The following is a 23785-nucleotide window of genomic DNA, read 5'->3' on the forward strand; positions in this document are numbered from 1 at the left end:
TTCAGCACCACCAAACCAGCTTTTCAACAACTGCTAAGGGAACTTCTCTAGACAAGAAACACAAGAGAAGGAAAAGACCTATAATAACGAACCCAAAACAATTTAGTAAATGGGAATAGGAACATACATATCGATAATTACCTTAAATGTAAATGGATTAAATGCTCCCACCAAAAGACACAGATTAGCTGAATGTTTACAAAAGCAAGACCCTTATATATGCTGTCTACAAGAGACCCACTTCAGACCTAGAGACACATACAGACTGAAAGTAAGGGGATGGAAAAAGATATTCCATGCAAATGGAAACCAAAAAAAAGCTGGAGTAGCAATTCTCATATCAGACAAAATAGACTTTAAAATAAAGACTATTAGAAGAGACAAAGAAGGACACTACATAATGATCAAGGGATCAATCTAAGAAGATATAACAATTGTAAATATTTATGCACCCAACATAGGAGCACCTCAGTACATAAGGCAAATACTAACAGCCATAAAAGGGGAAATAGACAGTAACACATTCAAGCAGGGGACTTTAACACCCCATTTTCACTAATGGACAGATCATCCAAAATGAAAATAAATAAGGAAACACAAGCTTTAAATGATACATTAAACAAGATGGACTTAATTGATATTTATAGGACACTCCATCCAAGAACAACAGAATACACATTTTTCTCAAGTGCTCATGAAACATTCTCCAGGATAGATCATATCTTGTGTAACAAATCAAGCCTTGGTAAATTTAAGAAAATTGAAATTGTATCAAGTATCTTTTCTGACCACAGCGCTATGAGACTAGATATCAATTACAGGAAAATATCTGTAAAAATACAAACACACAGAGGCTAAAAATACACGACTTACTAATGAAGTGATCACTGAAGAAATCAAACAGGAAATCAGAAAATACGTACAAACAAATGACAATGGAGTCACGATGACCCAAAACCTATGTGATGCAGCAAAAGCAGTTCTAAGAGGGAAGTTTATAGCAATACAGTCCTACCTTAAGAAACAGGAAACATCTCAAATAAACAATCTAACCTTGCACCTAAAGCAATTAGAGAAAGAAAAACAAAAAAAACCCAAAGTTAGCAGTAGGAAAGTAATCATAAAGATCAGATCAGAAATAAAAATAAATGAAGGAAACTATAGCAAAGATCAATAAACCTAAAAGCTGGTTCTTTGAGAAGATAAACAAAATTGATAAACCATTAGCCAGACTCTTCAGGAACAAAAAGGGAGAAGACTCAAATCAATAGAATTAGAAATGAAAAAGGAGAAGTAACAACTGACACTGCAGAATTACAAAAGATCAGGAGAGATTACTACAAGCAACCCTCTGCCAATAAAATGGACAAACTGGAAGAAATGGTCAAATTCTTAGAAATGCAAAACCTGCCAAGACTGAATCAGGAAGAAATAGAAAATATGAACAGACAAATCACAAGCACTGAAATGGAAACTGTGATTAAAAATCTTCCAATAAACAAAAGCCCAGGGCAAGTTGGCTTCACAGGCGAATTCTATTAAACATTTAGAGAAGAGCTAACACCTATCCTTATCAAACTCTTCCAAAATATAGCACAGGGAGGAGCACTCCCAAACTTATTCTACAAGGCCACCATCAGCCTGATACCAAAACCAGGCAAGGATGACACAAAGAAAGAAAACTACAGGCCAATATCACTGATGAACATAGATGCAAAAATCCTCAACAAAATACTAGCAAACAGAATCCAACAGCACATTAAACGGATCATACACCATGATCAAGTGGGGTTTATTCCAGGAATGCAAGGATTGTTCCTTATATGCGAATCAATCAACGTGATATACCATATTAACATATAGAAGGAGAAACACCATATGATCATCTCAATTGATGCAGAGAAAGCTTTCGACACAATTCAACACCCATTTATGATAAAAACCCTGCAGGAAGTAGACATAGAGTGAACTTTCCTCAACATAATAAAGGCCATATATGACAAACCCACATCCAACATCATCCTCAATGGTGAAAAACTGAAAGCATTTTCACTAAGATCAGGAACAAGACAAGGTTGCCCACTCTCACCACTCTTATTCAAAATAGTTTCGGAAGTTTTAGCCACAGCAATCAGAGAAGAAAAGGAAATAAAGGAATCCAAATCAGAAAAGAAGAAGTAAAGCTGTCACTGTTTGCAGATGACATGATACTATATATAGAGGATCCTAAAGATGCTACCAGAAAACTACTAGAGCTAATCAATGAATTTGGTAAAGTAGAACGATACAAAATTAATGCACAGAAATCTCTGGCATTCCTGTATACTAATGATGAAAAATCTGAAAGTGAAATCAAGAAAACACTCCCATTTACCATTGCAACAAAAAGATTAAAATATCTAGGAATAAACCTACCTAAGGAGACAAAAGACCTGTTTGCAGAAAATTATAAGACACTGATGAAAGAAATTAAAAATGATACAAATAGATGGAGATGTATACCATGTTCTTGGATTGGAAGAATCAACATTGTGAAAATGACTCTACTACCCAAAGCAATCTACAGATTCAATGCAATCCCTATCAAACTACCAGTGGCATTTTTCACAGAACTAGAACAAAAAATTTCACAATTTGTATGGAAACACAAAAGACCCTGAATAGCCAAAGCAATCTTGAGAAAGATAAGCGGAGCTTGAGGAATCTGTCTCACTGACTTCAGACAATACTACAAAGCTACAGTAATCAAGACAGTATGGTACTGGCACAAAAACAGAAATGTAGATCAATGGAACAGGATAGAGAGCCCAGAGGTAAACCCTTGAACAGATGGTCACCTTATCTTTGATAAAGGAGGCAGGAATATACAGTGGAGAAAGGACAGCCTCTTCAATAAGTGGTGCTGGGAAAACTTGACAGGTACTTGTAAAAGTATGAGATTAGATCACTCCCTGACACCATACACAAAAATAAGCTCAAAATGGATTAAAGACCTAAATATAAGGCCAGACACTATCAAACTCTTAGAGGAAAGCATAGGCAGAACACTCTATGACATAAATCACAGCAAGATCCTTTTTGACTCACTTCTTAGAGAAACAGAAATAAAAACAAAAATAAACAAATGGGACCTAATGAAACTACACAGCATTTGCACAGCAAAGGAAACCATAAACAAGACCAAAAGACAAGCCTCAGAATGGGAGAAAATATTTGCAAATGAAGCAACTGACAAAGGATTAATCTCCAAAGTTTATAAGCAGCTCATGCAGCTCAATAACAAATAAAACAAACAACCCAATCCAAAAATGGGCAGAAGATCTAAATAGACATTTCTCCAAAGAATATATACAGACTGCCAGCAAACACATGAAAGAATGTTCAACATCATTAATCATTAAAGAAATGCAAATCAAAACTTCAATGAGATATCATCTCACACCTGTCAGAATGGCCATCATCAAAAATCTAGAAACAATAAATGCTGGAGAGGGTGTGGACACACTTGCGCTGCTGGTGCGAATGTGAATTGGTACAGCCACTATGAAGAACAGTATGGAGGTTCCTTGAAGAACTACAAACAGAACTACCATATGACCCAGCAATCCCACTACTGGGCATATACCCTGAGAAAACCATAATTCAAAAAGAGTCATGTACCAAAATGTTCATTGGAGCTCTATTTACAGTAGCCCGGAAATGGAAACAACATAAGTGTCCATCATCAGATGAATGGATAAAGAAGATGTGGCACATATATGCAGTGGAATATTACTCAGCCATAAAAAGAAACGAAATTGAGCTATTTGTAATGAGATGGATAGACCTAGAGTCTGTCATACAGAGTAAAGTAAGTCAGAAAAGACAAATACCGTATGCTAACACATATATATGGAATTTAAGAAAAAAAATGTCATGAAGAACCTAGGGGTAAGACAGGAATAAAGACACACACCTACTAGAGAATGGACTTGAGGATATGGGGAGGGGGAAGGGTAAGCTTTGACAAACGAGGGAGAGTCATGGGCATATATACACTACCCAACGTAAAGTAGATAGCTAGTGGGAAGCAGCCGCATAGCTCAGGGAGATTATCTCGGTGCTTTGTGACCACCTGGAGGGGTGGGATAGGGATGGTGGGAAGGAGGGAGATGCAAGAGGGAAGAGATATGGGAACGTATGTATATGCATAAGTGATTCACTTTGTTATAAAGCAGAAACTAACACACCATTGTAAAGTAATTATACTCCAATAAAGATGTAAAAAATTAAAATTAAAAAGAAGAATACAGGTCTATAGTCTTCCTATTGCTCAATTATGGTCCATATTTTAGAGAGTATCTGTAATAATGATAGAACTGTGGTTACTCTAAGAAACCTAATGCCATTTGTGTCAGGGGTATTTCATTGCTTTTCCCTGTCAGAGAAAGTAAATGAAGCCTGAAAAAGAGTCATGATTAATCGTATAGTGAGATAATATATGCTTGCATATGCCATTTTGATGCTGTGTTGGGGAATATTTTAGGTATGCTATGGATAGGCTGATGGGTATTTTTAAGTACATAAACTGTAAATCTATCAGATCATTTAACTTACATGAGAGAAAGAGGAGGAACAATGCTAGGTTTTTACATACAGAAAAAATGTCAGTCTTATAAACATTCTTCTTTTGGCTGGTTAACAGTTTGTGGGTAGGCGCAACCCTCGATTATTATTACCTGGGTACCTCAGGATCTGAAAGTACTGGCCAGAAGGAAGTGTACAGGAAGTAGGTAGAAAGATGTATGGAATAAACTATTTGATTGAAAAACAGGCAAAGGAAAAAGTTATCAGTAGTTTGAGAAAGAGGTCTTGGAAATTAGGTTATGTCTTGTTGAAAGCAATGGCAGAAACAGAGGATTTACTTGTTTGTGCCATTCTCATTCCAAAAAGGATTAGAGACAAAGTATCAATAGATAGGTTACTTATGCTGGTAATAGGGTTTTAGATCAAGGTGAATGGTGCGCGAGAATGGGGAGAACCTGGTTTTCTAACTGCAAAGTTTTTTTCTTAACTTGAGCTCTGGGCTTGCTGCCATCTTCCAGGGGGAACTTGTTCATCTCCTGATTGAAGAGTATATACTTGGGCAGTTCCGTGGGAGACTACATGATCTTTTCAATTCCTCTCTCTAGTGTTAATATCAAATGAGCATTTTCAATAATATTTACCAAGTCATTCCATTTAGGTTCCTGTATCCTAGTGAAAAATGTCATGTCTCAATAATAGTCTGTTACAGGTAAGCCTTTAAGCTTTTAGCATGTAATACGTTTTAATATCAGAGTTACTATATATATTAAGTAATATTTCACTTTAAAGCTCTAATCTAGACTAAAACTTGTACTTTTTTTTTAGGACAGCCAGTAGAGGGGACTTCATGTTTTCTGCGGATCGCTTGGTAGGTGGATGGAGGCTTTCCATTTTCATTTCACTGTTGTTCCTAGTGATACAATCGTAGTAGGCCAAGGGGCTTTTTTGTTCTAGAGCATTCTGGGGTCAAAAGTGATTGTACCAAGTAACCCACATCTTGCTAGACTTTGCAAGTGTTGTTTCTACTGTTGCATTAAAGCTCTGCCTCAGTCCCATTCACCTCAAAGCATTGTCCATGAACTAATTCTCTGTAGTTCTGAGGTACCACTTACTACCTTTCAAGTGGATCTTGGTAACCTGATCCTGAGGCTTAAATGCCTCCTCTTAGGGCAGTGAAGTGAAGTAAATTAAATGGAAATCAAAGATGTAAAAGACCTAGTAGTTACCCTTGTGGGATCCATTGAATGCACAAAAACTAATACCTAGCTTGTAGTTTACATGGGGTTGGATATCTATTTTGCCTCTTCTTTTCTGTAGTATCCTCACACGTGAAATACTAAGTTGTACTGTCTATGCTCAGGGACTTGCTGTTAAGAATTGACCAAGCCCAATTCTGTTTAGCTAGTGTCATCTGAGAGGATCTCAGGCCAAATTGGGCTGTCTTGGGTAAGCCCTGTTTACTTCTTGTGTTTATATCTAAATTTGTTCAGTGCTTAGAATGAGGTTGACACATATTCTGCTGTGGTTATTAGTATTCATCTGTTCATGAAATATACATTGAACTCATGTGAGTCAGACACTGTGCTAGACTGTGTTGTGGGGGGAGGAGATACAGTGGTAAAGCATATAGCATGGTCCCTGATATTGTAGGGTTTACAATCTAAATACTGTTCTCAGTATTTAGTTTGGAAAAGAAAGAAAAGTGACTTATTAAGCTTATAGTTATAATCAGATAGTAGAAGATATATTATTAAAGGGAATGTGATGGTGTTGGTGGGGGGAGGCATGAAACTCTTTATTTACCTTTTCCCTAGGGAAATCTTTATTCCAAAAGAGTGTAGACAACTCCTGTTCCATTTTTGACTTTAAGTATTCTTGGTTCAAAGGCCACTTCTATTTGAGCTTCCAGGGCCAGTAATAATCCTTGGACTGCATCAAGATAAATGTAGTTGATATTCTTGGAGTGATAGGTTATTCTGTCTTTATGCTTTTATCAAACCAAAGGGACAGGTTCAAGGCAATTGTGTCAGTGGCTGCTGTGGGGAAAACAGAGGTCTTGGTGTTCACTGGTAGAAAATGATTGCTCTTTCTTTTGCTCTCCTTGTTCCATTTTTCTGGAGAACATAGGAAGTAAGTTCATGGTTATTGTAAAATGCTTGCCTGGAAGGGCAAGTATTATATCTTAGTCAAATGAGATAATAAGGACCCAGGGCATAATTCACCTCAGGGGATGGTAATTAGGACCTGTCTGTTCTCTGCAGTTGGATTTGAAGGTCCTGATATTGGGGGTGGGGGGTGTGGAGGGTCAGTTGTGATTGTGGTAGGGACAGGAGCTGTTGAGGTTTCTAGTGTTGAGGATTTCTAGTACACTGTCTCTTCTAGCACAAGGGTCCTGTTATAGTGGACATTAATTCTATCCTGAATTTGTCACGATTGGCTCTCCTGGCGCTCAGATCTTGAGTTCTTTATATTTTAGTCATCCTTCTTCTGGTTTTATATTCTCCTGTAAGGCTAGGACACACTAATTTCTGTCCCAGAGTTGCAGGAGATGGGCAGGAGGTAAGACTCTTTAGAGGAGTGTTACTAGGAGAACTAGGCTCTTCAAAGAAAATGATCCTCTTCTTCCCTTGTACTTTTTGCTCATAAGAAACATTAACCTCCACAGAAGGTGGTGGCTAGAGGTGAGTATGCACACACACACAGTATTCATGAGCTTCCTTGACCCTCTGGTGCTGCAGGTTGACAAAGTGCTGGCCCATTTAGCATTGATCATTTTAATGGCAGCAGGATGTTTTGTTGTGATAACAGAGCATGGGGCCTGACATTTCTCCCTGATGTTCCTGATTCTCAATCAGTAATGTAATATTGATTGGAGAAAATGTGCTTTGCAGACTCAGCACTGCCTTTTTGTAATGGGCTCTGGGTAGTCAGAAATACCATAACCGGTGGGTTTTGGAGGCTATTCCTAGTAGTTGTGATGGATTCTTTCCTCTGTACCACATATTAAGATCATTAGGAGCCTTTTTTTTTTTTTTAAGCTGGGAAGTCCCAATGCATTCGACTGGATCCTTCTTCAAGTTCAGTAAATTGGTTCAGCCCCATTCACTCATTTATTTCCTCCTAAGAAATTCAGGCTTTATTTTGCATTATGGTGGGCCTTTGTTAAAAAGTATCTGACTTGACAATTTCAGAGTACTAAACAAGGCAAAGAAGTTTCCAGTGAGCACTATTTCTAGAGTAGCCAGAAGTATATTACTTCCAAGTGTTCCTGCCATGACTCTTGGCACTTGCTGTAGTTTTGCATTTCTCATAGCCTGGACTGACTGAATGAGAATCAGAAAGCATACTTGAGCCTTTTAGTGGCAATCATGTGCCTAACCGAGGTTGGATACCTAGCAGCAAGCAGCCTGGCATTTGTTTCTATCTCTGTATCTAACACATGATAGGGACCCCCTTCCTACTTCCATAAGCTAAATCCTTGCCTCGTATGTTACTGACTTTTTGCCTAGTTTTCAGCTCCTGAGGCTTACAGCTAACAGGAGATTCTTAACAAGTTCTCAACTTATTCTTCTTTTGACTCTCTAGATCAGACTTGTTGTGGAAGAGGGATTGAATCAGCTACCATATAAAGAATGCATGGTGACCACTCCAACAGGTAACCAGGGCTGTTACTCTCATATTCGCCTCATAAAAATTCTGAGATAGAATTGGGGGAAAATGGAAAAAAAGCAGTCTGAGTAAATCAGTATGCAAAATGAGGAGTCTATGTGGAGCTGTTCTTTTAAACAACTTAATAAACTTGGAGACATTTAGCAAAGAAATTTATGTGGATGACCTTTTGTTAATGGCTTGCTGGTCAGTTCAAGTTAAAGGTTAATAAATATTCTTCAGCATGCAGGTGTTGCCTTTGATGATGGTACATTGGGACCAGAGCTAAGAATTGCTGGCAGCTTATCTTCACCTCTGTAGGGAAGCTTCTGGTGCTAACAAATGGGTGGGCTGGTTTGGCATTGAAACTCCAGGTAAAAGGATGAAAAGTGAAAAAAAAAAGGAAAACTAAAAATGATGAGGATTAGAGAAGGGGCTTTGTTCTGCTCTAATAGAAAGAAACCAAGGATCCCTATTTTAGGGATTTGAAATTCTGATTTGGTTCTTTAGTAAATAATGGAAGCTGTTATATCCAGAGGTTGATTTTATGAAAATTGGGGGCTGAATTTGCTGCATCATAATTGATACAAATTCAGGATGAGACCAAGGCATGAACATGTCTTGATAATTACTTCAACCTTTCTCTTCTGCTTTTTAATGCAGAATGGAGGCTCATAAAAAGGGACCGGAATGAGGAGGCTCTCTGCTGTGGCTCACAGTGGGGTCCCAGTTTGAATTGATGGGCTTTCTAGCATTCTTGGAGTACAATTCTTGTCTGAATTCAGTTTGAGGAACATGTATGTGAATATCATTCTATCATAAGGCCTGTTCCCTGTCGATGAAGTCTACCTCTCCCAATTATTCCCACAGGTTTTTTATGAGAATTAAAAAGTAAATATGAAAAATCATGGCTCTTCTTATTACTTTCACAGGGAACCTAAGATGTTATACAGTATGTCTGGACAAGAGTTGCTCTGTACCCATCTGCTTTAAAGCTTAGTTACTTTATTAAATAAGTAGGTCTCTCCAATGATGAAAGATAAATTCTTCGGTTTTATTCCCCAACAGGGTACAAGTATGAAGGAGTGAAATTTGAGAAGGGAAACTGTGGGGTCAGCATAATGAGAAGCGGTAGGTTTGCATATGTGTGACTTTGTCTCTGCGTGCATAGATGCAGTTGCTGTTTTCCAGGAGAGAGGCGGTCTTGTCTGTCACAATTGCAGCCTTCCTTAGCTTAAATCTCACCACCTGTGTTGTCTATCCTCATGGTGCCTTGGAATCATAGCCTATGTGTCGCCGAGTTTGGCTAATTTTAACTGCAGAGCATCTTCCCTAGTGGCCTATCCCCATGGGCAAGCCAGCTTTGAAAGATTCAGAGGAGGGTGGGAGAACAAGAGGATGCAATGATGCTATCTATCTTGGAGAGAACAGGGCAGCTTGAATTTTGAGGGAATACAGCACAAATTCAGGCCTGTAGAACAACTAGAGAAAATCTTTGTTCTGTTTTTTTAATTTCTTTTGTGAGGAACAGTCCTACCCTGTCAGGAACTGGACTGAATGGCTTGTTTAATATTTTTAGTTTTATATTTGATGGGTATGTGACTATGTAGGCAAAAGAACTTAACTGTGATTAACTCTAGGTATTTCCAATTGCTAGTCTTATAAATATTTGTGTTTGAGTCCAACCGATTATCCTTCTAAACCAACCTTTGTGCAGCAAAATCACATGCCTGTAATTAGGACCTATACCTGTTACATGGGGATGATTATTTCCATTCAGCAACTTAATTCCTTAATTATTCTTTGCACAGGATCCAGGGTATGGTAGAAGCCCCACTTGCTTGCATTGGAAGCAGATTTTTTTTTTTGCCATACCATGCAGCATGTGGGATCTTAGTTCCCCCACCACGGATCCAACCTGTGTCCCCTGCAGTGGCAGCATGGAGTCTTAACCACTGGACCACCAGGGAAGTCCCCGGATTTTTATTTCACATATAAACATTCCCTTTTCTTCTCTGGCTATGAAGTTCTGTTTGTGAACAATTGAATATCTCCAATAAAATAGGAGCTTTAAGCTCCCTTTTTTATAGAAGGTAGCTCTTAAGCAACGATAGGATTTTCAGGACAGTGGTGTTCAACCTTTTAAAACTGGTGAAGACAATGGAGATGGGCTTTTAAGGCACAATTTCTTCTGTTTTAGTCCAGCTTCTGCCCTAAAGGCAGCAGCATGGTCCTCGCACCCCTAGTGTATACAGGATGACCTTGGGGGTGATGCATAGACAGGGTGTTTTTAACCTTAATAGCTATTGGTTGATTTTCATACCTAATAGAAAGAAATTGTTTTTATATTTTCACTAGTGATATAAAGTTTCCTTTTAAAATAAATGTAAAAAAACCAGTTAATTTAAAGAAAAATATTAAGTAAATAACCATACAAGTAGAATTTTGATGTGGCCTAAAATCTTGACGATGGTATGAAAATGGTTGACTTTTGGCAAACACTTCCTTAAAGGAATTCAGACTCAAAAATAGCTCTGTGTTCAGAAACCAAGGGTGTGGTGGTGGTGTTGGTTGTGATTCTCTAGGGGAGAGAGGGAACATATATTACTTTGTCACTGTTTGCCAATGAAGCCTCTGCCATTGAAGTCATTGCTGGGTCTAAGTGATATCTCTTGACGCCAGCTTAATCTAAATGGAGAGCCTTTGGTCTGTAGCCCCCATTCTTCCATAAATATTTATATTTTTGCCAGATGAAAGGAACACAGTTTCTTTAAAATAATAGGACTAAAATGTTCCTGATATTAGAAAAGTTCAAGGAGCAGCTTAATAAAACACTTTATTTACTGTAATCATGGAAGCACGACAGCTCTAAAACTTGCAAGCCAGCAATAAAACTACCGTATCCTAGTTTCATTGACCTGAATTAAGTATAAAATATGAGCATATCCGAAGTAAAAGCTGTTAGCTTAAGAAGAATTGCTTCCATTTTGACAATGTCTTTATTTATTGTATTAATAACAGTCAAAAACTCTGCTTTGGCCTATTCTTGGACTTTCACTGTATCTCCTCCTAATCCCTCTTTCCTTCTTTTTTATTTCCTTCTTCAAGGTGAGGCAATGGAACAAGGTTTACGAGACTGCTGTCGATCCATACGAATTGGAAAGATCCTGATTCAGAGTGATGAGGAGACACAAAGAGCCAAAGTATATTATGCCAAGTTCCCCCCAGACATTTACAGGAGAAAAGTCCTTCTGATGTATCCGATTCTCAGTGAGTGGCTTGTGTTTAGTTTGTAACCTTTGGTTAGGGTTTAAATTCAACTTAGTGCCTGCCTTCTAGGTACCCTTATATAAAGGGGAAAACCGTTTCTAAATGTGTTTTTTGTTTTTCTCAAAAACCATTCTTTAGAAAACCATTTCTAAATGTGTTTTCTGTTTTGATTTGGAGTTGCCCTGGGCAGTTCTCTGGGGAATTCTTATTGTGTAATAAGAGAATACACATTAGTCAAACTTTATTAGCTCCAAAAACTTCTATCTTAAAATTAGCACATTGAAGCAAAGGATTTAATGAGGCAAAATATATAGAGCACAGAAAATACATTGAAATATGTCCCTTCTCTAGCCTAATGAGTATAGCAATGATTTTCTCAAGGATTTATCCTCTTTGGAGGTAATTTTTTTTTTCCTATTCTAGTCTGTTTCCTAAGCTTACTCATATCCTGGGGTTAGGGGTGGTAGGTGGGTGTTATATTTGATGTCTCAAATACTGAACGAATTTAGGGCTTGTTGTGCATTTGAAAACTGAAAAGTATATGGGTTATGTCTGTTATTGAAAATAACATCATTGATAAAAAACAGGCACCTTCAAATGAAGCTTTGTCTTGTAGTATCTTTTTTTTTAACAACTTTATTGGAGTGTAATTCCTTTACAATGGTGTGTTAGTTTCTGCTTTATAACAGAGTGAATCAGCTATACATATACATATATCCCCATATCTCCTTCCTCTTGCATCTCCCTCCCACCCTCCCTATCCCACCCGTCTAGATGGTCACAAAGCACCGAGCTGATCTCTCTGGGCTATGCGGCTGCTTCTCACTGGCTGTCTGTTTTACAATTGGTAGTATATATTAGTCCATGCCACTATCTCACTTCGTCCCAGCTTACCCTTCCCCCTCCCTGTGTCCTTAAGTCCATTCCCTACATCTGTGTCTTAATTCCTGTCCTGCCCCTAGGTTCTTAAAAACCCTTTTTTTTTTTTTAGGTTCCATATATATGTGTTAGCATATGGTATTTGTTTTTCTCTTTCTGACTTACTTCATTGTATGACAGACTCTAGGTCCATCCACCTCACTACATATAACTCAATTTTGCTTCTTTTTATGACTGAGTAATATTCCATTGTATATATGTGCCACATCTTTTTATTTTATTTTTTATTTATTTATCTATTTCTTACATCTTTATTGGAGTATAATTGCTTTACAATGGTGTGTTAGTTTCTGCTTTATAACAAAGTGAATCAGTTATACATATACATATGTTCCCATATGTCTTCCCTCTTGCGTCTCCCTCCCTCCCACCCTCCCTATCCCACCCCTCTAGGTTGTGCCACATCTTCTTTATCCATTCATCTGTTGATGGACACTTAGGTTGCTTCCATAGAAGCTGCAATGAACATTATGGTACATGACTCTTTTTGAACTATGGTTTTCTCAAGGTGTCTAGTAGTATCTTTTTTTTAAAAAATTAATTAATTTATTTATGGCTGTGTTGGGTCTTCATTTCTGTGCGAGGGCTTTCTCTAGTTGTGGCAAGCGGGGGCCACTCTTCATTGCAGTGCGCGGGCCTCTCACTATCGCTGCCTCTCGTTCTCTGTGGAGCACAGGCTCCAGACGCGCAGGCTCAGTAATTGTCGCTCATGGGCCCAGTTGCTCCACGGCATGTGGGATCTTCCCAGACCAGGGCTCGAATGTCCCCTGCATTGGCAGGCAGATTCTCAACCACTGCGCCACCAGGGAAGCCCTCTAGTAGTATCTTGTATTACATTACTAAACTGCCTTTACTTCAAAGAAACTCAAAGACATTTTGAGATGAATGTTAAAGTTGCCAATGCATTTGGTTGTCATTTTATTTCAGGCACTGGAAACACTGTAATTGAAGCTGTAAAGGTTCTCATAGAACATGGAGTTCAACCTAGTGTTATTATCCTACTCAGTCTGTTCTCCACTCCTCATGGTGAGTTCATGCTCTTGATGGTCATGGGGTGGTTAAGTGTACATCTGCCCAGCCTCTTATCCTGAGGAAAAGTTCATTTGCTTCCACATTAAATTCAAATTGAATTTTGGTAGTTATAACTTGTGTTTGTCATCTCTAAGCTTAGTGGTAATACTTTACACCATTCTACTGTTGTTCAAATTCAAATGGAGAAGTATGAACTAATTCCATTGAAGGGGATTGCAGTTGTTTTCATGGGGGCCCTGTTTGAGTAGAGCTTGCAAATGGCTGAAAGGTCACTATTTCTCCTGCCTCCCCACCTGAGCCTGAAAACTGCTCTCAAACAGCAAGAAACTCGAGGTTCTAGCTAGCCCTGTGGTCTTACTGAAGTAAGCTTTGCAGTGTGAAGCAAAGATCAAAAGTTTGTAAAGTTAGACTTCTGCTCAAAGGGCACAGTGAAAGAACTTGTGTCCTCCATTTCCTGAGAGAGGTAAGCCTAATTTACGACCCTAGTTTTTTTTGCCATGTAATCTAAGACGATTGTGAAAGTATCCTAAGAAAATAATCATAAAGGCATGTAGAAATTCAGCATTTAGGATAGTCACTGTAAAGCTGTATTTCATGTAAGAGAAAATTTGAAAGTATATAAATGACTTACTTGGAAATGGTTAAATAAATATACAGTTGACCCTTGAACAACGTGGGTTTGAACTGCGTTGGTCCACTTATACGTGGATATTTTTCAATACTGAAAACTACAGTACTACACAGTCCATGGTTGGTTGAATTCATGTATGCAGAGGAACTGCAGATACAGAGGGTCAACTATAAGTTATATATGTGGATTAACCCCCATGTTGTTCAAGGGTCAACTGTATATTCAAAGAGTATAATATTATATAACTGTTAGATCATGTTTTTGAAAAAATATTTAATGACATCAAAGAATCTGGTAAATGTAAGAGCAGAATAAACAACAGCATTAGAATAGTATAAAATGTCATCGCCAAGTTTAGAGATGACTAATACAAATTATGACTATTATGACTACCAAAATCAGGCTTGGATTAAGATGGGACCTAATAAATCTTTCCTCAGCATGAAAGGCTAGACAGATGCACAATACTATTTCAATTTTCATTTTAAATCACATAATATTAATAGTGGTTGTCTTAGGGTGGTGGGATTCTAAGTGATTCATTTTCTTTTTTAAGCTTTTTTTTGTATTTTCCAAATGTTCTACAATGAATTTGTATTTGTTTCATAATCGAGAAGAAAGAGAAATATGTGGCTTCTAGTTAGGGCGTTTCCTCATTTCCAAAGGTTCCAAGTCTCAGCCAACCCTGAAGAGGCTACAGAGAAACCAGTTGGTATGGCTGCATTTAGTATGCCATTGATTATCTTGCTGTTTCATAATAAAAAATTACCTGTAGTTCAAATGTTGATGGTGCCAAAGGGTAATTTGCTTGGTTATCCATCCATATAACAGAGGTGGCATTGTAAACACTGAGATAACCAAATAATTATTGGGTTTTCTGTCTTTGGGAGTAGAAAAGTAACCGTGTTAGTTGTAATAGTATACATTAGAATAGTATACTAATTCTTTGACATTATAGATGAAAAAATCTTATTCCGTGGCAGCCTTGCTATGGCTTTTTAGTTTGACTGGCATCCTAGCTAGTCCCTTTCCTTTCTTCCTCCATCTCCTCCCCGCCCAAGCTAGAGTCATAACTTCTCAAAAGCTAGCTTTCTCTAACATAACAAAGAAGTCTTTGCACTTGTTTCAACAGTGTTCCAGTTGAGAAACCAGCATCTTATGTATGATCCTGTTTCCAGAAAGGACTGTATTCTCTGTATTCCAGCTGCCTTTAAAATAAAACAAAAAAAGACTCTTCAGGGGAAAAGTTGCTATAACTGAATATATTTTTCAAATCTTGGATAGAAAACAATTTGATTCTAAGAATTTATTAGTGAGTGGGTGGAAACATGTTCTGACTACTATCAAAACTTTTCAGATACAGACATTATATAAACTAAGAGATTAACCAAGTCTGACTATGTGTCCAAAGGTCATTGCTCTTGGTCTGTCAATATTAGACCTAGTGACTGATTATAAAATTACTGAATTCCAAGTAATGTTATCAAAAAATTCCGCCATAATGACAATTCTCTTTTATTTTTTGAAGGTGCCAAATCAATCATTCAGGAGTTTCCAGAGATCACAATTTTAACTACTGAAGTTCATCCTGTTGCACCTACACATTTTGGACAGAAATACTTTGGAACAGACTAAGTTATTGAAGGAAAATTATTCTATTGTGTAATACTACAGTTATGAGTTTCTACCTGTTTGACTAATTCACTTGAGGAATGACATAGAAAATCATTTTAAAGATACTTTGTAATTTTTGGAAGTAGGTATATTAAAAGGAAATACTTGAGGTTTGTTTTTTTATTTAGCTATTTCTTGACCGTTGGCACCAAATTCAGCAATGAAGCACATGCAACTCTTCAAAAATATTTTAATAATGTTCTTATGCAAATTGCTGATCCATCAGTGCATTAAACTGTTCCCTAATTTATGAACCTCAGTTTAGAGGTTGCTTGCAGCCACAAATAAAACCCAAATGGGAGTCAGTTCATTGGCCCACTCTAGTTTGCATTTTGTTTAGTTTGCTTTTAGTTCTAGGGAGATTTCGTATATGTGGCTGTTGTCACCTTCCTCTATGCTTTACTTCCTAGTACAATACACACTGGTAACTTGGAGAGGATGAATAAAGAATGCCTCATATAATTTTACGTTTCCATTAGTGTCCTTACTCAGTTGGCAGATCCAGGGTATACAGTTAGCTCTTCGTTCAAGCCATTATGTTCTTCATGGCTCACTTCCTACCATGTGCATTGTTGGTAGGTGCCTTGTCAAGTGTAATGCAGTGAAGACGATGGTGGGGCATTCCAGCAACTGGAAATGTAACACTAATTGCTCAGATTGAACCAGGGATGTCTGGATGTTGACAAGGGAGGGCTAAATACTGTTAATGCCATCAATGACCTAGAAATGAATTGGTGGTGATTTTTCTGAGGTGTGGGGGAATGGATGGTTTTTCCTGGGCGTATGACCAATAAGTAAATTAAAATGCTTCCTTTTTGTGTTTTCATACAAATTGTGAAATTTTTTGTTCTAGTTCTGTGAAAAATGCCAGTGGTAGTTTGACAGGGATTGCATTGAATCTGTAGATTGCTTTGGGTAGTAGAGTCATTTGCACAATGTTGATTCGTCCAATCCAAGAACATGGTATATCTCTCCATCTATTTGTATCATCTTTAATTTCTTTCATCAGTGTCTTATAATTTTCTGCATACAGGTCTTTTGTCTCCTTAGGTAGGTTTATTCCTAGATATTTTATTCTTTTTGTTGCAATGATCAATGGGAGTGTTTTCTTGATTTCACTTTCAGATTTTTCATCATTAGTGTATAGGAATGCCAGAGATTTCTGTGCATTAATTTTGTATCCTGCTACTTTACCAGATTCATTCATAGTAGTTTTCTGGTAGCATCTTTAGGATCCTCTATGTATAGTATCATGTCATCTGCAAACAGTGACAGCTTTACTTCTTCTTTTCCAATTTGGATTCCTTTTATTTCCTTTTCTTCTCTGATTGCTGTGGCTAAAAATTCCAAAACTATGTTGAATAAGAGTGGTGAGAGTGGGCAACCTTGTCTTGTTCCTGATCTTACTGGAAATGCTTTCAGTTTTTCACCATTGAGGACGATGTTGACTGTGGGTTTGTCATTTATGGCCTTTATTATGTTGAGGAAAGTTCCCTCTATGCCTACTTTCTGGAGGGTTTGTATCATAAATGGGTGTTGAATTTTGTCAAAAGCTTTCTCTGCATCTATGGAGATGATCATATGGTTTTTCTCCTTCAATTTGTTAATATGGTGTATCACATTGATTAATTTGTGTATATTGAAGAATCCTTGCATTCCTGGAATAAACCCTACTTGATCATGGTGTATGATCATTTTAATGTGCTGATGGATTCTATTTGCTAGTATTTTGTTGAGGATTTTTGCATCTATGTTCATCAGTGGTATTGGCCTGTAGTTTTCTTTCTTTGTGACATCCTTGTCTGGTTTTGGTATCAAGGTGATGGTGGCCTCGTAGAATGAGTTTGGGAGTGTTCCTCCCTGTGCTATTTTTTGGAAGAGTTTGAGAAGGATAGGTGTTAGCTCTTCTCTAAATGTTTGATAGAATTCGCCTGTGAAGCCATCTGGTCCTGGGCTTTTGTTTGTTGGAAGATTTTTAATCACAGTTTCAATTTCAGTGCTTGTGATTTGTCTGTTTATATTTTCTGTTTCTTCCTGAATCAGTCTTGGCAGGTTGTGAAGTTCTAAGAATTTATCCATTTCTTCCAGATTGTACATTTTATTGGCAGAACTATCAAACTCTTAGAGGAAAACATAGGCAGAACACTCTATGACATAAATCACAGCAAGATCCTTTTTGACCCACCTCCTAGAGAAATGGAAATAAAACCAAAAATATACACATGGGACTTAATGAAATTTCAAAGCTTTTGCACAGCAAAGGAAACTAAACAAGACCAAAAGACAACCCTCAGAATGGGAGAAAATATTTGCAAATGAAGTAACTGGCAAAGATTAATCTTCAAAATTTATAAGCAGCTCATGCAGCTCAATAACAAAAAAACAAACAACCCAATCCAAAAATGGGCAGAAGAACTAAATAGACATTTCTCCAAAGAAGATATACAGACTGCCAACAAACACATGAAAGAATGCTCAACATCATTAATCATTAGAGAAATGCAAATCAAAACTACAATGAGATATCATCTCACACCAGTCAGAATGGCCATCATCAAAAAATCTAGAAACAATAAATGCTGGAGAGGGTGTGGAGAAAAGGGAACACTCTTGCACTGCTCGTGGGAATGTGAATTGGTACAGCCACTATAGAGAACAGTATGGAGGTTCCTTGAAAAACTACAAATAGAACTACCATATGACCCAGCAATCCCACTACTGGGCATATACCCTGAGAAAACCATAATTCAGAAAGAGTCATGTACCAAAATGTTCACTGCAGCTCTATTTACAATAGCCCGGAGATGGAAACAACCTACGTGTCCATCATCGGATGAATGGATAAAGAAGATGTGGCACATATATACAATGGAATATTACTCAGCCATAAAAAGAAACGAAATTGAGCTATTTGTAAGGAGGTGGATGGACCTAGAGTCTGTCATACAGAGTGAAGTAAGTCAGAAAGTGAAAGACAAATACCGTATGCTAACACATATATATGGAATTTAAGAAAAAAAATATCATGAAGAGCCTAGGGGTAAGACAGGAATAAAGACACAGACCTACTAGAGAATGGACTTGAGGATATGGGGAGGGGGAAGGGTAAGCTGTGACAAAGCGAGAGAGAGGCATGGACATATATATACACTACCAAATGTAAGGTAGATAGCTAGTGGGAAGCAGCCGCATAGCACAGGGAGATCAGCTCGGTGCTTTGTGACTGCCTGGAGGGGTGGGATAGGGAGGGTGGGAGGGAGGGAGATGCAAGAGGGAAGAGATATGGGAACATATGTATATGTATAACTGATTCACTTTGTTATCAAGCAGAAACTATCACACCATTGTAAAGCAATTATGCTTAATAAAGATGTAAAAAAAAATCTCCCACGTGAAAAAAAAAATAAATAAAATGCCTCATTTTTAATTTGGATGTTTCTACTAGAGGCTTTTAATTTGGAACTTAGTTCTTTTGCATGTTTGTCAATTGTAGATGTATTAAAATGGGAAAAAATACCATGATATTAAAAAAATCCCTAAGATTTATATGTGTTCATATTTAGGCTTCTGAAAGGAAGATAAATCATTTTAGGAAAGGATGTTCATGTTCTGAAACTTTCTTGTAAAACCCTGATCTCATTTTACATTGATATTAAAACATTTTAACAATGGTGGCTGGCTGTTTACTTGATTAATTATACTCCTATAGCCCCATAGGCAGCTCTTGTGGCCTTCTGTTTTTTTTTTTTTAAAAAAAAAGCAGAAAAGAACAGAAGCCCGTTTCTTAGAATCAAAGCTGACAGAAGTCAGCAAAAATTCCGGGAAAGGAAGGAAAGCTGGTGTAGAATGGACTGCATTTTCCCTTTGGAGCCTAGAAGGACTTCACTATATTTTTCCCTTTATTTTTGAAGACTCATAATAAACTGAGATTAATTGATAGATTACCCATATTACAATTCTTCCAAGACAAATGTTGCTCTCATGTTCTTGTTGAAATTATCATCTGTATTTGTCAGTTAAGTATGTTGATACAATGTAGATTTTGTTTATTACTGATTAGCAGAAGCTCTAACTGAAACCCATTAAAACCAAGATCTTTATCTCCTTGTCCCAGGAAAGATGTGAGCCAGCAAATTTAGATAGAGACCAGATCTGCTTCAGGTTGATGCACTGAATTAGTTTGGAAAGGTGATGTCTACCACTGTAGGAATCAGTGCTTCTGAGTTAGTGCTTATATTAGGGTTTCAGTATTTTGTTTGAAGTGACTTTCCAGAACATTAGACAAATTCATATTCGAGTATAGGTATAAAATATTTCAAGCAAATTAATTTTATATTATCAGCCATTTAAATTTAATGTGTCTCTGTTCCTTTTCATCACTGAACATGATTGGGAATTGACTACATTTGGTTCCCACATAAACGGAATTCCTACTATAAGCAGTAGGAATTATTCAGTGGGGTCACATTTCCCACTGGTGATTGTCCTCTACCCCTCTGCAGATTTCAAGAGCAGTTGTAACTATGTCTTTTGAAGTTTGAATCTTTTTAGCAAATGAGGCATTATTTGTAGGGTTAACCAATTGCAGGACTCTTTTGAACCCATGAAATTTTCTAAATGACACAAAATTAGCAGTCTATTCAAAACTAGTTGTTTTTAATGACATGAACTTAACAACAGTATAAACTGTGTAGATTCCTTATTGAAGAAAGAAACCCTAACACAATAAAAACAAGAAGCAGTATACATGAGTGTTTATCAAAAGTTGAATGTGCATCAGAATCACCTGGAGGGCCACAGATGGCTGGGCCTCACACCTAGAGTTTGTGATTCAGTAGGTCTGGAGGAGGTCCCAAGGACTTGCATATCTAAGTTCCTAGGTGATACTGATGTTGCTGGTTGGGTGGCCACAACTTGATTTCAGACATTTCTTCTTATATAAGCATTTAATTATACAAATTTCCCTATAAATACTGGTTTGGTTATACCCCACAAATTTTGATATGTTGTGTTTTCATTTTTATTTGGGTCAAAATACTTTTTTCATTTCCCTTTTGATTCCTTCTTTGATCTAGGGCTATTTAGAAGTGTGCTATTTAATCTTCAAATATTTATTGGATTTTCTAGATTTCTTTTTGGTATTGATTCCTAATTTAATTCAGAGAATATACATCATATAATTTGAATCCTTTTCAATTTTAAATTTATTTGTCTTATGGCCCATAATATAGTCTCTCTTGGTAAATCTTCCCTGTGTGCTTTAAAGGTATGTGTATACCACTGTTGTTGGGTGGAGTGTTCTATAAATGTCAGTTAGCTCATGTTGATTGATGGTGTTGTTCAGGTCTTTGATTTATTTACAAGTTTTCTGTTTATTCTATCAATTATTGAGAGGGGTGTTGAAATCGCTGACTTAAATTCTGGATTTGTCTGTTTCTCCTTTCAGTTCTATCAATTTTTCCTTCATGTATTTTGAAGCTCTGTTGTTAGGTGCATAAACTTTTAGGATTGCTATGTCCTCTTGATGGATTGATACTTTGTCATTATGAAATGTCTCCTTTTATCCCTAATAATATTCTTTGTTCTGAAATCTACTTTGGCTGCTGTAAATATAAACATTCCAGCTTTCTTTCGATAGTGTTAGTATGGTATTTGATTTTTTCATCTTTTTTCTTTTAACCTATTGTGTTTTATGTTTATTCTGGATTTCCTGCAGGCAGCCTAGAGTTGGATCTTGCTTTTTCATCCAAGTCTCTTTTTTAATTGGGATGTTTAGATCATTTTAATTTAATGTGATTATTGATATGCTTGGTTTTTAAATCTACCATTTTGCTATTTGTCTTCTATTAGTCCCATTTGCTTTTTCCTCTTTTTCGACCTTCTTTGGATTAATTGAATATTTATGATTCCATTTTGTCTCTTTTAATGGCTTATTAGATATAATGCTTTGTTTTTTAGTGGTTCCTTTAGGGCTTATAGTATACATCTTTAACTTATCACAATCTATTTCACATTTCAGAACTTAAACAATATATTGTACTTCCATTCCCCCCTCCCCAGCCTTTGTGCTATTATTGTCATACATTTTACTTCTACATGTGTTACACTCCACAATTCATTGCTATTATATTTTGCTTTCAACAGTTATCTTTTAAAGAGATGTAAAAAGAAATAAGAAAAAAAAAGAAGTCGTTTTAATTTATCTATTTTGGGTGCTTTCTATTTCTTTGTGTAGATCCAGGTTTCCATCACATATTATTTTCCTTCTACCCAAAGGACTTCCTTTAACATTTCTTATAGTGCAGGTCTCCTAGTAAGAGATTCTTTCAGCTTTTGTGTGTATGAAAAAGTTTATTTCACCTCTGCTTTTGAAAGATATTTCTCCAGTGTGGAATTTTAGCTTGGCAGTTTTTTCTCTTTCAGTACCATAAAGATGTTGCTTCACTCTCTTTCTTGTCATGTTATTGATAGGTCTGCTGTTATTCTTCCATTTATGTTTAATGCAATTACTGATAAAGTAGGATTTACATCTGCCATTTTGCTATTTGTTTTCTATATGTCTTATATATCTATTTTGTCCCTCTGTTCCTCCATTACTGCTTTCTTTTATGTTAATTGGATATTTTCTAGTGTGCCTGTGTCAGATATCTTCAAGACCACTCTCAGGGCTCATTAGGACTCAGAATTCATTATAATTATGGTTATGATTTATTACAGCAAAAGAATATGAAGCACAATCAGCAAAGGGAAAGGCACATGGGGCAAAGTCTGGAGGAAATCACGTATAAGCTTCCAAGAGTCCTCTTCCAGTAGAACTGCACAGGATGCACTTAATTCCTCTATCTATAGATTGTAACATGTGTGAAGTGTAGTCTACCAGAGAAGTTCACTTGCTTAAGATTCCAGAGTTTTTACTGAGGTTTGGTCACATAGGTACCCAATACCTGCATGATTGATCACAGTTATCAAAACAGACCACCTTAAGGAAAGCAAGTGTTCACCATAAATTACATTATTTACAGACTATCTAAACATATTGATAGACTGTGTTTCAAACCTCCAAGTGTGCAAAAACACTTTTATGAGTTAAAATATTCTGAGAGCTCAATTCCTGGTAGTTGGACAAGGGCCATTTATGAAAACAGACTCTTAATGGGAATGTGCAGATTTTGAGCAACTTAGACCTGCTAAGTCAACTCTTTCTGCAAAATTCACCCTCTTGGCCTTTGGCTCTCTTACAGGAAAATGATTGTATTTTTCTGAGTACCTACATTTAGTTTAGCATTTATATTGATATAAAAGATGTAGTAATATATTAACATGAGTATGCCCAGCATGAAGGAGCCAGTGCAGGATAGGGATAGACATGAAGAAGCAACTAGTCCATCCTATAAAGCCATTATATAAATCTCCATATTTTTGTATTAATTTGTCTTTGGCCTATAGTTATTTGTACCTTATGATAAACTTGTGTAGAACTATTTAGCACATTAATTAACTGATGTTAACTACATCAGATTCCTCTTAACATCAACCATTTCCCATTGATTTCACATCCTGGCGAGGCTTTAATTCAGTTTCCCAATACATATACTTATCAATATATATATGAGATAATTGACTCTTAGGAGCAATGCCAATATTAAACTGTATCACACTATGGTTATAGTCCAGTTTTGTTTCATTCCACAGGCCAGTAAGAATCAAGAGAGGTACTTATTATACCTTCCCAGCATAACTGACCTTTGCTCGTTTACAAGGTGTTATTATGGATGGGTATTGTCGCAACTGGCCAGGATTGGGTTATTTCCAGGTTCTAAGTCACGTGTATTAATTTGCTAGTGTTGTCATAACAAAATATCATAGACTGAGTAGCTTAAACAACAGAATTTTATTTTCTCAGTTTTGGAGTCTAGAAGTCTAAGATGAAGGTGTTGGCAGGTTTAGTTTCTTCTGAGGACTCTCTTAGCTTGCAGATGGCTGTCTTCTCTGTCCTCACATGGTCTTTCCTCTGTGTGTACATAT

The 23785-nt window shown here is 36.9% G+C and overlaps 1 protein-coding gene across 1 annotated transcript in view; it reads left to right on the plus strand.

Annotated features, from left to right (window-relative positions):
• The window catches only part of UPRT (uracil phosphoribosyltransferase homolog), a 38726-nt gene extending 23005 nt beyond the window's left edge, over positions 1 to 15721 (plus strand). The window contains exons 2-7 of the mRNA XM_065901281.1: positions 5392 to 5434; positions 8152 to 8221; positions 9283 to 9345; positions 11323 to 11484; positions 13351 to 13449; positions 15615 to 15721. Coding sequence (XP_065757353.1) covers positions 5392 to 5434; positions 8152 to 8221; positions 9283 to 9345; positions 11323 to 11484; positions 13351 to 13449; positions 15615 to 15721 — 544 coding nt within the window. The remainder of the gene's footprint in view (positions 1 to 5391; positions 5435 to 8151; positions 8222 to 9282; positions 9346 to 11322; positions 11485 to 13350; positions 13450 to 15614) is intronic.
• The last annotated feature ends 8064 nt before the right edge of the window (positions 15722 to 23785 follow it).

Source organism: Phocoena phocoena, chromosome X, assembly GCF_963924675.1.
Source record: "Phocoena phocoena chromosome X, mPhoPho1.1, whole genome shotgun sequence".
Lineage (NCBI taxonomy): Eukaryota > Metazoa > Chordata > Mammalia > Artiodactyla > Phocoenidae > Phocoena > Phocoena phocoena.